Raw genomic sequence first — 14,743 nt, 5'->3', positions numbered from 1 at the left:
GATCCCTATTCAGCTGAATTCCTGAGACCAGATGAAATCCAGGTCTCCTACTCCTCCGCCATCTTGCCAAGAAATGTACTCTAATTTTAATTATTTATCTTCTAATGCCTGGCTTAGGCATCATTTGTTCCTTTTCTCTAGTTCTTGAAGGTGTAGAGTTAGTTGGTGAATTTGGGATTTTTCTATTTTTTTGAGTGAGGCTTGGATCGTTATGTATTTCCTCCTTAGGACCGCCTTTGCAGTATCCCATAGGTTTTGGACCAATGTGTTTTCATTCTCATTGATTTCCATGAATTGTTTAAGATCTTCTTTGATTTCCTGGTTGACCCAAACATTCTTGAGCAGAGTGGTCTTTAGTTTCCAAGTATTTGAATTTCTGCCAAATTTTTTCTTATGACTGAGTTCCAGTTTTAAAGCATTGTGGTCTGAGAATATGCAGGGAATAACCTCAATCTTTTGGTATTGGTTGAGACCTGATTTGTGACCCGGTATGTGGTCTATTCTGGAGAAAGTTCCATGTGCGCTCGAGAAGAATGAGTATTTTGTTGTTTTAGGGTGGAATGTTCTGTAAATATCTATGAGGTCCATCTGGTCCAGTGTATCATTTAAAGCTCTTGTTTCCTTGTTGATTTTCTGCTTAGATGATCTGTCCATTGCTGAGAGTGGAGTATTGAGGTCTCCTACAATTAACGTATTGTTATCAATATGACTTTTTATTTTGGTTAACAGTTGGCTTTTGTAAATGGCTGCTCCCATGTTGGGGGCATAGATATGTACAGTTGTTAAATCTTCTTGTTGGATAGACCCTTTAAGAATGATATAGTGTCCTTCTGTGTCTCTAATTACAGACTTACTTTAAAATCTAACTTGTCTGATATAAGAATTGCTACCCCAGCTTTCTTTTGAGGTCCGCCGGCATGGAAGATGGATCTCCATCCCTTCACTTTCAGTCTGGATGTTCAAAATGAGTCTCTTGTAGGCAGCATATGGATGAGTCCTGTCTTTTTATCCAATCTGCAACCCTGTGCCGTTTTATGGGAGCATTAGGCCATTCACGTTGAGAGTGATTATTGAAAGATATGAATTAATTATCATCATGTTGCCTGTGAAGACGTTGTTTTTATAGATTGTCCCTGTAAATTTCTGTGGTATAATCACTCTTGGGGTCTTTCTCCTTTTGTAGAAACCCCCTTAATATTTCTTGCAGGGCCAGCTTAGTGGTCACATATTCTTACAGTTTCTGCCGGTCTTGGAAGCTCTGCATCTCTCCATCCATTCTAAATGACAGCCTTGCCAGATAAAGTATTCTTGGTGGCATGTTCTTCTCATTTAGTACCCTGAATATGTCTTGCCAGGCCTTTCTGGCTTGCCAGGTCTCTGTGGATAGGTCTGACGTTATTCTGATGTTCCTCCCTCTGTATGTAAGGAATCTCTTCCCCCTAACTGCCCTTAAGATGGTTTCCTTGGTTCTAAGGTTTGCAAGTTTTACTATTACAGGCCGGGGTGTTGGCCTGTTTTCCTTGATCTTGGGAGGGGTCCTCTCTGCCTCTAGGATGTGAATGTTTGTTTCATTCCCCAGATTAGGGAAGTTCTCAGCTAGGATTTGCTCAAATACATCTTCTAGTCCTCTCTCTTTCTCCATTCCCTCCGGGATTCCAATTATTTTGACTTTGGAACGCTTCATGGTGTCACTTATTTCTCTGATTCTATTTTCATGGATTCTGAGTTGTTTTTCCTTGGCCTTCTCTTTTCCCTTTTTATGTATTATATTGTCTTCCAGGTCGCTTATATATTCTTCTGCCTCACTTACCCTAGTTGTTAGATTACCTAAATTGGATTGGATCTCACTGATAGCATTTTTAAGTTCTGCCAATTCAGTTTTCATTTCTGCCCTTAGAGACTCTATGTTGCCATTAATTGATTTCTCCATTCTAGCCATTGTCTTCACAATTGCTAGCCTGAATTCCATCTCCAACATCTTGGTTATATCTGCATCCATTTGTAAATCTGTGGCAGAAGTCACAGTCTCTGAGTCTTTTCTATTTTGGGGGTTCCTCCTCCTAGTCATTCTGTTGATGGGTGATTGAGGGAATGTATATAATCCAAATTATTGACCAGAACCCAAGCAAGATGCACCTGTTTTCTTGGGACCTTAGGGTTGCTGGCCTCTTGTTTTCCCAGCCTGTCTTCTGGGGGAGGGGCCTGCCACACTGTTATGTTCAGGCAACCCTGTTTGGGCAGAGTTGCCCTGCCCGCTTTGGTGGGGGATGGGCTCAGCGGGAATCGGTTTTGGGGGCTTTTGTTTTCGGCGGCTTTCCAAGTCTCTTCCACGAGTCAGAGCAGAAGAGACCATTTCCAGCCCTCTGCCTCAGAACAGAGAGACCACAGTCTGTTCTTCAGTGAGCTCTCCAGGCCACACTCTCTCCATTTCTCTCTGTGCTGCTATAAACTGCAGTGGCCTGGGTTGTGCACCCCTCTACAGTGCCCCCAGTCCCACCTCCAGGTCGGAGCACATCTCTGCCTTTTGTGCTTCTAAAACCGCCAACCACTCCTAGTTTGCACGCGCAACAGCGCCGCTCCGGGTTTCCACCCCAGGGGCTGCCCTAAAGTCCTTTCCCCACCTCTACCGGTCTGTGAGTCTGTGAGTCTGTGCCCCATCCCCAGCGCGTGAGGCTGTCACTCACCAGCGGTGTAGGATTCCCCACGGCCAGGCACCCTTCCGCTGCCGTTTATCCTCCAATATCTGCCCGCAGAATCACAGCTCCCCGCTTTATACCTCGAAACCAACTGCCTGCAATATCTTGTTTGTAGAGATCCAGATCTTCTTACATCTCAGGCTGGTTTCGTGGGTGCTCGGAGTGGTCTGGTAGATATCCAGCTCAATTCCAGGGACCAGTTGAAATAGGGTCCCCTACTTCCCCGCCATCTTTCCTCTGCCTCCTTATTTTTATTTTTCTAAGTCTTTTTTTTAATTTAAATTCAATTAGCCAACAGATAGTACATCATCAGTTTTTGATATAATGTTCAGTGATTCATTAGTTGCATATAACACCCAGTGCCCATCACATCATGTGCCCTCCTTAATGCCCATCGTCCAGTTATCCCATCCCCCCACCTACCTCCCTTTCTGCAACCCTCAGTCATTTTGTTTTTTAGATTCCACATATAAGTAAAATCATATGGTGTTTGTCTTTCTCTGTCTGACTTATTTTACTTTAGCATTATACTCTCTAGATCCATCCATGTTGTCACAATGGTTAAGGTCTCATTCATTTTTATGGATGAATAATATTCCATTGTGTGTATCTTCTTTCTTTGTTGGTGTACTGCAGAATTTCTCCCAGCTTTACTGAGCTATGATTGACAAAAATTATATATATATATATATATATATATATAGTGTACAAGTGTATATACTTAAGATTCACAATTGTATATATTTAAGGCAGTGGCTTTTTATTTTTTTAATTCAGTATAATTAACATACAGTTATATTCAGTTTTAGGTGTACAGTATAGGGATTCAACAATTCTGTACATTACTCAGTGCTCATCACAATAAGTGTACTCGTAATCCGTTTCACCTATTTTACCCATCCCCCCTACCTCCCCTCTGGAAACTACCAGTTTGTTCTTTATGAGTCTGTTTTCTAGTTTGTCTCTTTTTTTCTTTGTTAGTATGGTACTGGCACAGAAATAGACACATAGATCAGTGGAACAGAATAGAGAGCCCACAATTACATGGTCAATTAATCTACAAGGGGGGCAGGAATATACAATGAGAAAAAAGTCTCTTCAACAAATGGTGCTGGGAAAACTAGACAGCTACATGCAAGAGTGAAACTGGACAACTTTCTTACATCATACACAAAACTAAACTCAAAATGGATTAAAGACCTAAATGTGAGACCTGAAACCATAAAAGTCCTAGAAGAAAACATAGGCAGTAATGTCTTTAACATCAGCCTTAAGCAACATTTTTCTAGCTATGTCTCCTTTGGCAGGGGGAACAAAAGCAAAAATAAACTATTGGTACTATACCAAAATAAAAAGCTTTTGCACAACTATATCTTCTTTATCCATTCATCTATTAGTAGACACTTAGGTTGCTCCCATATCTTGGTTATTGTAAATAATGCTGCAGTAAACATAGGGGTGTAGATGTCTTTTTGAATTACTCTTTACATTTTCTTTGGGTAAATACTCAGTGGAATTATTGGATTATGTAGTATTTCTATTTTTAATTTTTGAGGAACCTCCACACTGTTTTCCACAGTGGCTATACCAATTTACATTTCCACCAACAGTGCACAAGAGTTCCTTTTTCTCCACATCCTCAACAACAGTTAATATTATCTTTTTGATTTTAGCCATTCTGACATGTGTAAGTGATACCTCATTGTGGTTTTGATTTGCATTTCCTTCATGATCAGTGATGTTGAGCAGTTGTGTCTGTTGACCATCTATATGTTTTCTTTGGAGAAATGTCTATTCAGGTCCTCTGCCCATTTTTAAATTGGATTGTTTTTTGATGTTGAGTTATAATGGTTCTTCATAATATTTTGGATATTAACCCCTTATCAGATATCATTTGCTAATTTCTCCCCTTTAGTAGGTTGCCTTGTTATTTTGTCGATGGTTTCTTTTGTTGTGCGAAAGATTTTTATTTTGGTGTAGTCCCAATAGTTTATTTTTGCTTTTTTCCAACTTGCCTAAGGAGACATATCTAAGAAAATGTTGCTAAGGTCAACGTCAAAGAGATTACTGCCCATGTTTTCTTCTAGTTTTGTGGTTTCAGGTATCACATTTAGGTCTTTAATCCATTTTGAGTTTATTTTTGTGTATGGTTTAAGAAAGTGGTCCAATTTCACCAGCACCATTTGTAATCTTTTCCCCATTGTAAATTCTTGGCTTCTTTGTCATAGATTGACCATATAATTGTGGGTTTATTTCTGGGTTCCCTATACTATTCTATTGACCCACGTGTCTATTTTTGTGCCAGTATCATACTGTTTTGATTACTACAGCTTTGTAGGTTATCTTGAAATCTGCAGTTGTGATACTTCCATCTATGTTCTTCTTTCTCAAGATTGTTTTGGCTACTTGGAGTCTTTTGTGGTTCCATACAAATTTTAGGGTTTTTTTGTTCTATTTCTGTGAAAAATGCTATTGGTACTTTGATAGGGATTGCACTGAATCTGTAGATTGTTTTGGGTATTATGGACATTTTAATAATATTAATTCTTCCAATCCATAAGTGTGGAATATCTTTCCATTTGTTTTATTTTCTATTTCTTTCATCTGTGTTTTATAGTTTTCAGAGTACAGATTTTTTACCTCATTAGTTTATTCCCAGGTCTTTTTGGTACAATTGTAAATGGAATTATTTACTTAATTTCTCTTTCTGTTTCATCATTAGTGTATAGAAATGCAACCAATTTCTATATATTAATTTTATATCCTGCTACTTTACTGAATTCATTTATTCTAATAGATTTTTAGTAGAGTCTTTAGGATTTTCTCTGTATAGTATCATGTCATCTACAAGTAGTGATAGTTTAACTTCTTCCTTATCAATTTGGATTTCTCTTATTTCTTGTCTGATTGCTGTGGCTAGGACTTCCATTACTATGTTAAATAAAAGTGGTGAGAATAGACATCTTTGTCTTATTCCTGATATTAAAGGAGAAACTTTGTTTTTTACCATAGAATATGATGATAGTTATAGGTTTTTCATATATGATCATTATTATGTTGAGGCATGTTCCCTCTAAAACTACTTTGTTGAGAGGTTTTATCATGAACAGATGTTGAATTTTGTCAAATGCTTTTTCTGCATCTACTGAAATGAACATATGGTTTTTATCCTTTATCTTGTTGATGTGATGTATCATGTTGATTTGTAAATATTGAACCATTCTTGCATCCCTGGAATGAAACCCACTTGCTCGTGAATGGTTTTTTTTAATGTATTGTTGAATGCAGTTTGCTAATATTTTGTTGAGGATTTTCACATCTATGTTCATCAGGGATATTGACCTGTAGGTTTTGTTTGCTTGTTTTGTAGTGTGTCTGCTTTTCGTATCAGGGTAATGCTGTCTTCATAGAATGTATTTGGAAGATTTCCTCCCTCTACTATTTTTTGAAAGAGCTTGAGAATAGGTATTAACCCTTCTTTAAATGGTTAGTAGAATTTACCTGTGAATCAGTCTGCTTCTGGACTTTTGTTTATTGGGGAGCTTTTGGATTACTTATTCAATTTTGTTACTAGTAGTTGGTCTGTTCAGCTTTTCTATTTCCTTTTGATTCAATTTTGGAAGATTATATGTTCTTAGGGCTTTATCCATTTCTTTTAGGTTCAATTTGTTGACATATAATTTTTCATAGTACTCTCATAATCCTTGGTATTTCTGTGGTGTCAGTTGTCACTTCTTTCATTTCTGATTTTATTCATTTGTGTCCCTTTTTTCTTGATGAATAGGACTAAAGGCTTCTGCCTGTCTTTTCAAAAAACCAGCTCTTGGTTTCATTGATCTTTTCCATTTTTTTAAAAAGGCTCTATTTCATTTATTTCTGCTCTTTTATTTCCTTCTTTCTATTCACTTTGGACTTTTTTTTTTCTAGTTCTTTTAGGTATAAGGTTAGATTGAGATCTTTTTTATTTCAAGTAGACCTGTACTGCTATAAATTTCCCTTTTTGAACTGCTTTTGCTGAGTCCCAAAGATTTTGGATAATTGTGGTTTCATTTTCATTGTTTCCATGTATTTTTTGATTTCCTTTCATTTCTTATTGACCCATTGGCTACTTAGTACATGTTGTTAGCTTCCATGTGTTTGTGTTTTTCCAGTTTTTTCTTGTGATTGATTTCTAGTTTCATACTATTGTGTTCAGAAAAGATGCATGATATAATTTCAATCTTGAATTTATTAAGACTGTTTTGTGGCCTAACATGTGATCTATCCTGGAAAATGTTCTATGTGCACTTGTAAAGTGTTTTTTTGTCATTTTGGGATGGAATGTTCTGTGTATACGTAAGTCCATCTGGTCTGATGTGTCACTGAGCAACACTATTTCCTTATTGATTTTCTGCCTGCATTATCTATCCATTGATGTAAATGGGATGTTAAAGTCCCTGCTATTATTGTATTATTGCCAATTTCTCCTTTATGTCTGTTAATATTTGCTTTATGTATTTAGGTGCTCCAATGTTGGGTGCATAGATATTTATAATTGTTATATCCTCTTGTTGGATTGACCCCTTTATCATTATGTAATGCCCTTCTTTGTCTCTTATTGCAGTGTTTGGTTTAAAATCATTTTGTGTAAGTATTGCTACACTGGCTTTTTTTCCCTTCCATTTCATGGAATATCTTTTTTCTATCCTTTCACTTTTAGTCTGTATGTCTTTATGTCTGAAGTGAATCTCTTATAGACAGCATATAGAGGAATATTTTTTTAATCCATCATGCAACTCTAGAACATTTAGACCATTTGCATTTAAAGTAATTATCAAAAGTTATATACTAATTGTCATTTTGTTATTTGTTTTCTGGTTGTTTTTGTAGTTCTTCTCTGCTCCTTTCTTCTTCTCTTGCTCTCTTTCCTTGTGATTAGTGACTTCCTTTAGTGTTAATCTTGGTTTTATTTTTGTGTGTATCTATTACAGATTTTGCGTTTGTGGCTACCATGAGGTTCATATATAACATTCTAAGTATATAGTAGTCTATATTAAGTTAATGGTCACTTAAGTTTGAACGCATTCTAAAATAACTTTTTTATTTCTCCCCTCTACATTTTACGTATATGGTGTCATATTTTACATCTTTTTATTCATATATATATATATATATGTTTTGTTTTTTGTTTTTGTTTGTTTTTTTACTTCTAGTTATGGCCTTTTCTTTTCCACTTAAAGAAGTCCCTTTAACATTTCTTGTAAGGATGGTTTACTGGTAGTGAACACCTTTAATTTTTGTTTGCCTGGGAAACTCTTTTCTCTCTCCTTCGATCCTGAATGATAATCTTGCTGGGTAAAGTATTCTTGGCTATAGATTTTTCCCTTTAAGCACTTTGAATATAACCTGCCACTCCCTTCTGGCCTGCAAAGTTGCTGCTGAAAAATCAACTGACAGTCTTATGGGGGTTTCCCTTGTATGTAACTTTCCTTCTGTCTTGCTGCTTTTAAAATTCTCTGTCTTTAATCTTTGACATTTTAGTTATTGTGTGTCATGGTATAGACCTCCTTGGGTTCATATTATTTGGAACTCTCTGTGCTTCCTGAACCTAGATGTCTGTTTCCTTCCCAAAGTTAAGAAAGTTTCAGCTATTATTTCTTCAAGTAAGTTTTCTGCCCCCTTTTCTCTTTTTCTGGGAACCCTATAATGTGAATGTTTATTCACTTGATGTTGTCCAAGAGATCCCTTAACCTGTCCTCATTTAAAACCCTTTTCTTTTTGCTGTTCAGCTTGGTTGTTTTCCATTACCCTATCTTCTAGATTGCTGATCTCTTCTCCTTCATCTGCTAATCTGTTGATTCCCTCTAGTATATTTTTCATTTATGTTCTTTAACTCAACATTTTTTTTTCATATTTTCTCTTTGTTAAACTCTCTATCAGGCATATTGCTTATCTCTATTTCATTTTGTTCTTTTTCTGAGGTTTTGTTTTGTTTGGAGCATATTCTTCTCTCTCCCCATTTTGCTTGACTTTCAGTCTTTATTTCTATGAATAGGCAGAACAGCTACTTCTCTAAAACTTGAAGGAATGGCCTTGTGTATGGTCATCCCCTGTGTAGGCTATGTGTGTCTGTGTGTCTGGTGACTTTGGCTGGCTGGGGCTGTGGCTGGTGTGGGCTGGGGTCACCCTGGTGTGATGGCTGGAGCTGAAGTGGTTGCAGGCCAGGGTGGCCATGGGGCTCTTTGCACCGAGAGTGTCCTGGAAGGACAGCTGAGGCTGAAGTGGGTACAAGCTGGGGGGTCCTGGGGATCTCCACATTACAGCTTTTTTTTTTTTTCCAATTACTTACTTTTAACTGTTTTTGAGGATTTCTGCAAACTTTTGGTTAGATGGTTCTCATTTTAGATCCATAGCAACATCTTAAGGAATGTTCAATTTGGCATAAGCTGAAAATCATGGGATGGCTTGGTATTCCTATCACCACTCTTAGTAATTGAGAAGCATATTCCATAACTAGTAGCCAAAATTTCAGTGTAGTATTTATATCCCAATTTTGTGCATCTGCCATAAGTGCATGATACCTGAAGATGGGCTAGAGCATCCACACTGGAATGAAATACTGAAGTTTCAGTTACTGTTAACCTTAGTTTGTATTTCTAGCAAATGTATCATTTAAGGCATTGAGGAGAAATTGTTAAAATGCCTAAAAGTTGGGAAAAAACTTAAATGATATTCAACAAGATGTCAAGTAAACTATTAAATCAAGGATACCATCAACTACAAGGCATACCATTATATTATAGAACAAAAATATGGGAATATTATATTGGTGACATGTTATAATTTGACGGGTATTTTCTCTTTCAAAAAAAAAAAATAAGACAGCATTTCAAAAGAGGCAGAAACAGTCCCATAATATGTAAAATGCTGAAATTTAAAATTTTAATCACTAAGTTTAAAAAAGTAAAAGTATTATATTCTTGTGTATATCCATAGAAAGAATTATTAATAATCTTTGGATATATGCAAGAAAAGATATTCTTTAAATATATTAAGAAGAATTGGCACATTCTGAGAACGGGTTATTTGTTGAATTGGCTTTTGGCAAATTTACCTGCTTCCCTTGGAAGTGGGCAGATATGGAGTAAATCAATCTGTTGAGGTGTGGGTATCGTTTCTGCCCCTCTGAGAGTTGAAGACTGAACTTCGTGGTGGCATCATCCTGGCATTCAAGGGGACCAGCTGCCCTGGCCCAGTCTCTGCAGGGCTCTGACCTGCCCCTCCTCTCCTAGCCATCCTGCTGGCCTCCCGGGAGCTGATCCGCAGCAAGCGCTTAAGGCAGATGCTTGAGGTCGTCCTGGCCATTGGCAACTTCATGAACAAAGGGCAGCGTGGGGGTGCCTATGGTTTCCGGGTGGCCAGCCTCAACAAGATCGCAGATACCAAGTCCAGCATTGACAGGTGGGATCTTGTCTGCTTCCTTATCTTCCATCTCACCCCACCCTGGCCTCTCCCTTCCTCCTCCCATTTTCAACCCTAACTCCTTGCCTTTTCCCCCTGACCCCTACCCCTAGTTTCTTCCTGGCCTTCATTCCTTTACCCCTGACCTTTCACCAACAGAAACATCTCTCTGCTCCATTACCTGATCATGATCCTGGAGAAGCACTTCCCTGACATCCTAAACATGCCCTCAGAGCTACAGCATCTTCCAGAAGCCGCCAAAGTCAAGTGAGGGGCCCTTCCAAGTCTTCTTTCTCCCTGTAATCACAGCACTCTTGTCTAAATTTCCTTTCATTGCTACTGTGGGGTGACTAGGAATGGGCAGTGTCTCAGGGTCTGCTTTTAGGAGAACCAAATAAAGACTGGCTACTTGCTCTCAAATCCTTATTTCAGGGATGCTCCTAGGAAACACAGTGGGGATGTGAGCCAGGGGTGGGAAGAATACTAATAACGGAAGTATTATTAAGCCAGCTACCCCTGGGACATCCCTCCAGGGAAGTTTGTGAGAACGCTTAGGATACTTATTCAACTTATCCCATCTGAGAGGTGAGGGAGCTAGGATATCATACCCCGTTTCCTGTCAGTCATTGGCTGAGTGCCTCTGGGCAGGGCATGACTCTGGCCATAGGTACAAGCAGAGGGAGCTCTGGGATCCAGAGAAAGTGCTCGCATCATTGGAGGTCAAGATTGTACACTACAATGGATGGTCCAAGGAGATATGGATGTGGCACAAATGATATCTGCACAAATGATATCTGGCAAGAAGTCAGACCTGAACAGCCACAGGCTGATAGAAGCATCTCCAACAGAAGCAGAAATGCAGCGGAAAATGGTTAATATGCAACAAGTGCTTACTGCATGCAGGACACCATATTAAGATTTTTAAGTATTACCTGCTGGTATCAAAAAGAATTCAAGTCAGAAGCTAAGTGTTAGAAACCTAATATTCAACATAACATTTCTGATCTGGAAGGATCTTCAGAATATAAGTTTTACCCCTGTTATTTTATAGAAGCACAGACAGAGCACAGAGGGGAGGTGATTTAGCAGGGCTGGAGCATGGGTCTACTGACTCCAAGGCCATTGCACTTTGCACTGCCATCTGCCTGAACCACCCTCAGCAATTCTCCCTTCCTGTGTGTCTCCCCACAGCCTGGCAGAGCTGGAGAAGGAGGTGGGCAACCTCAGGAGGGGCCTCAGAGCAGTTGAGGTGGTGAGTACATCATCTATGCCTGCCTGGGTTTGAGGGGGTGCTGCCTGTGTCTATGCTGAAGGCCATACCCTGTGCCAGTTATTCTAGCACCCCAGACAGGAACTTTGGGACACAGAAATACATCAGACAGGGTCCACCATCTGGGTGCCTACTATCTGGGGGTCTATCATTTGACCAAGTGATAGGCAGCAACAGAGCTAGCCCACAGGAAAAGGATGACTGGATTATTTAGGGCTTAAATTTAGACTCTCAATGAGGGGACATCTGAGACTAGCGAGGTTACTACCCAGCATGTCTATTGGGCACTAGAGGAGAATGAATCATAAATTGGCCCCATGCTTAACTCTAACTCAAGTGGATAGGAAAGAGTATCTACCTCTCTTGGAAGCCAGTTAGGCACAGGTAGCACATAGTGTGTGACACTGGGCACAGCTATCCCCAGAAATTCCTGCCTTATGTCTCTTCTCCCTGGGTCAGTAGAGGACCTGGAGGCTGCACCCAGGTGTCTAGTCATCACCATTCCTGCTCTGATGGCTTCTCAGATGATATCGTCTCTGGCCCTAGGCTAGGCTAGTCCCATATGGCAATGACCCCAATCCTTTGTCCTCCACATTTAGGAACTCAAGACCCTTCCCATCTTCACTGGGGGAAGGAGGTGTTAGGCAGGTAAGGGGAGAATGAGTTAGAGAATGAAGGTAAATATCAGAAAGAACTTTCCATTGCCACTATGGTGGTGGAGGCGGCAATTTCCAATTTATAGCCCTTTAAAGTGCTACTCAAGGCATGGCCCATGACCAGCAGCATCCGTATCAGCTAGGAAATTTAGAAATGCATCTCACACTTGATTCTGCATATGCACCACCTACAGGTCTTGTTGAAATGCAGATTCCCTAGGTCTGGGCTAGAGCCTGAGCATCTGTATTTCTTCAGATGTCCCAGGTGATGCTGTTGCTGGTCCCAGACCACACTGGGAAGCAAGGATCTGGAGAAAGAAAGATGGCAGTGGTACATGAGGGATGTCTCACACAATTCTAAGGGCGGCAAAGATTGTGAGAGCTTAGGCAGGGAAGGGTGGGAGATGTGGTGACCCTCAGAATTCCTGACTTTTATGCTGGTGCCCATCTAACCAGCACATCACTCTCCCTCCTCAGGAGCTAGAATATCAGAAGCGCCAGGCACGGGAACCGAATGACAAGTTTGTCCCAGTCATGAGTGACTTCATCACCGTCTCCAGCTTTAGCTTCTCAGAGCTGGAAGACCAACTGAATGAGGCCAGGGACAAGGTAAGTGTGGCCCAAGCTCCCAGTCTGACCCCCATCCTAACCCCTCCTCCCCCCCTTTTTATGTAGACACAGCTCCTTCACCCATTCCTACCCCAGATGGCCCAGAGGGACAAACCCAGAGTCACAGAGCTTTGAGGAAAAATAGTTTCCTCACTCCCTTAAGAAAAGCAATAGCAAGTCTGTTGCAAAGATCATAATCCATTTACCAGGTGTAGGTACCATGTGGTGTTTTACATTATTTATCACATGACCTACCTTAAATAACCTCAAAAGGTTATTACCCCATTGTACAAGTATGTACACTGAGATCTAGAGAGGTTAAGAAACTTGCCCAAGGTTTCCCAGCTGTGATGGACAGAGCTGGGTTAGAATCCTGACTCCAGAGCTCAGCTTTGGTCACAGTTGCTATTGCCTCTTCCTAGCTTCTCAACATCCTCATGGACCCCATTGGTAGGGGTCCTCACTCAGGAGATCTGGGGTAAGCCTGAGATGCCCACGCTGGTCCAGGCAGCACACTCTGGGTTGAATTAGAGATGGTAGCTGTCAATAAATGTCAGAATAGTGCCTGACACACATAATTAGAGCTAATGTTTTACATCTATTAACTCACCTCACCCTCACAACACTATGAGGTAGAATCTATTGTCCCCATTTTACAGCTGAGGAAACTGAGGCACAGAGGAGTTAAATTAGCCTAATAACTATATGATCTCTGGGTCCTCTTGAGTTTTTGACCTTAGGAAGTACTTCCCAAGGTCTGTAGCTCCTGCTCCCATACCTACACCATAACAGACCCAATGGTAGCTTTGGGCAGCCTCTGTCAGCCAGCCTGGATTCCCAACCTCCCCTTGGTGTCACCCTCAAGCTTTTCCTTCAGCCTTGTCCCTGCCCTGATGATAGCAGGTGTCTCCCCCACTCCAGCCCTGCTCCCCTCTGTCAAAGGTTCCCGGCCTTGGACTGGGCTCTGTTCTGACTGGAACCCAGCTCACCACATGGGCTGAGCCACCATGCTTTGGGGCGGGGGCAGACTCTCACCACCCCTTTCGCTCTAACAGTTCTCCAAGGCCCTGATACACTTTGGGGAGCAGGACAGCAAGATGCAGCCAGACGAATTCTTTGGAATCTTTGACACCTTCCTGCAGGCCTTCTTGGAGGCCCGGCAGGACCTGGAGGCGATGAGGAAGAGGAAAGAAGAGGAGGAACGGCGGGCACGCATGGAAACCATGGTAAGAGGGCTGGGCTGAGTGGGGTGCTACTGGGGGAGAGCAGGAGGTGGCAAGGAGACACAGGGTGTCTCAGGAAGCAGGAAAGTGGGGCCAGCTGGTCAACACAGGCCTCAGGGGGCACAGGTTGGAGTTTGTGACCGCTGGGAGGCCATTCGTTTGACAGCTGGACTGTGGGTGGCTGCTCTGGCCTCAGCCCACCTCTCACTCTTCCTCCTCCTGCAGCTGAAGGAACAGAGGGAGCGGGAGCGGTGGCAGCGGCAGCGGAAGGCCCACGCAGGCAGCGCGCTGGAGGAAGGTGGCGAGTTCGACGACCTGGTATCAGCCCTGCGCTCAGGCGAAGTGTTTGACAAGGACTTATGCAAGCTGAAGCGCAGCCGCAAGCGGTCAGGGAGCCAGGCCCTGGAAGTCACCCGGGAACGGGCAATAAGCAGGCTAAATTATTGACCTGGGGACTGGCCACTGCAGGAGGCAGGAGACAAGGGTGGGCTGAGGGGCTGAGCGGAGGTGGCCGTGATCCTTAGGCAATTTGGTGCTCGGTTGCAATGAGCCCTGGGCTGGGCCCTGGGGTGGGGGCAGTGCGTGGCAGGACCAGGGGTCCTCGCACTTACCTGGAGGGGCTCCTCACATCTCCTGTTCCGTTATTCTTTCTGCATCCCGGTCCCCCAGGGTCACTCCAAGGCAGACTTAGACATCCCTGGCAGGCCCTGCTGAAAGAGCCCTGCCCCCCGCCCCCCTCTCCCCCCTCCCCGGCCCCAGCAAGGGCACATACGTGTTGGCACACAACTGTTCCAGATCTGGACTGGACAGGTCCACAGGCCTTATCCGGATTTCATGTGCAGTAGGGAG

At 41.8% G+C, this 14,743-nt stretch overlaps 1 protein-coding gene across 4 annotated transcripts in view; it reads left to right on the top strand.

The window, feature by feature from the left end:
• The window catches only part of DAAM2 (dishevelled associated activator of morphogenesis 2), a 63,827-nt gene extending 49,486 nt beyond the window's left edge, over nucleotides 1-14,341 (top strand). For 3 of the 4 annotated variants that reach the window (XM_028120605.2, XM_028120606.2, XM_088024362.1), the window contains 6 exons: nucleotides 9,968-10,136; nucleotides 10,296-10,403; nucleotides 11,328-11,388; nucleotides 12,540-12,671; nucleotides 13,727-13,897; nucleotides 14,120-14,341. In XM_028120605.2, the coding sequence (XP_027976406.1) occupies nucleotides 9,968-10,136; nucleotides 10,296-10,403; nucleotides 11,328-11,388; nucleotides 12,540-12,671; nucleotides 13,727-13,897; nucleotides 14,120-14,341 (863 nt within the window). The remainder of the gene's footprint in view (nucleotides 1-9,967; nucleotides 10,137-10,295; nucleotides 10,404-11,327; nucleotides 11,389-12,539; nucleotides 12,672-13,726; nucleotides 13,898-14,119) is intronic. The other variant, XM_028120607.2, reaches the window with a different exon arrangement.
• Nucleotides 14,342-14,743: the final 402 nt, after the last annotated feature.

Source organism: Eumetopias jubatus, unplaced genomic scaffold (genome assembly GCF_037043125.1).
Source record: "Eumetopias jubatus isolate StellerSeaLion01/CBP00866 unplaced genomic scaffold, mEumJub1_p1.0 scaffold_6, whole genome shotgun sequence".
NCBI lineage: Eukaryota > Metazoa > Chordata > Mammalia > Carnivora > Otariidae > Eumetopias > Eumetopias jubatus.
Note: the sequence above shows the minus strand (reverse complement) of the source record. Positions and strands in the feature narration are given on the sequence as shown.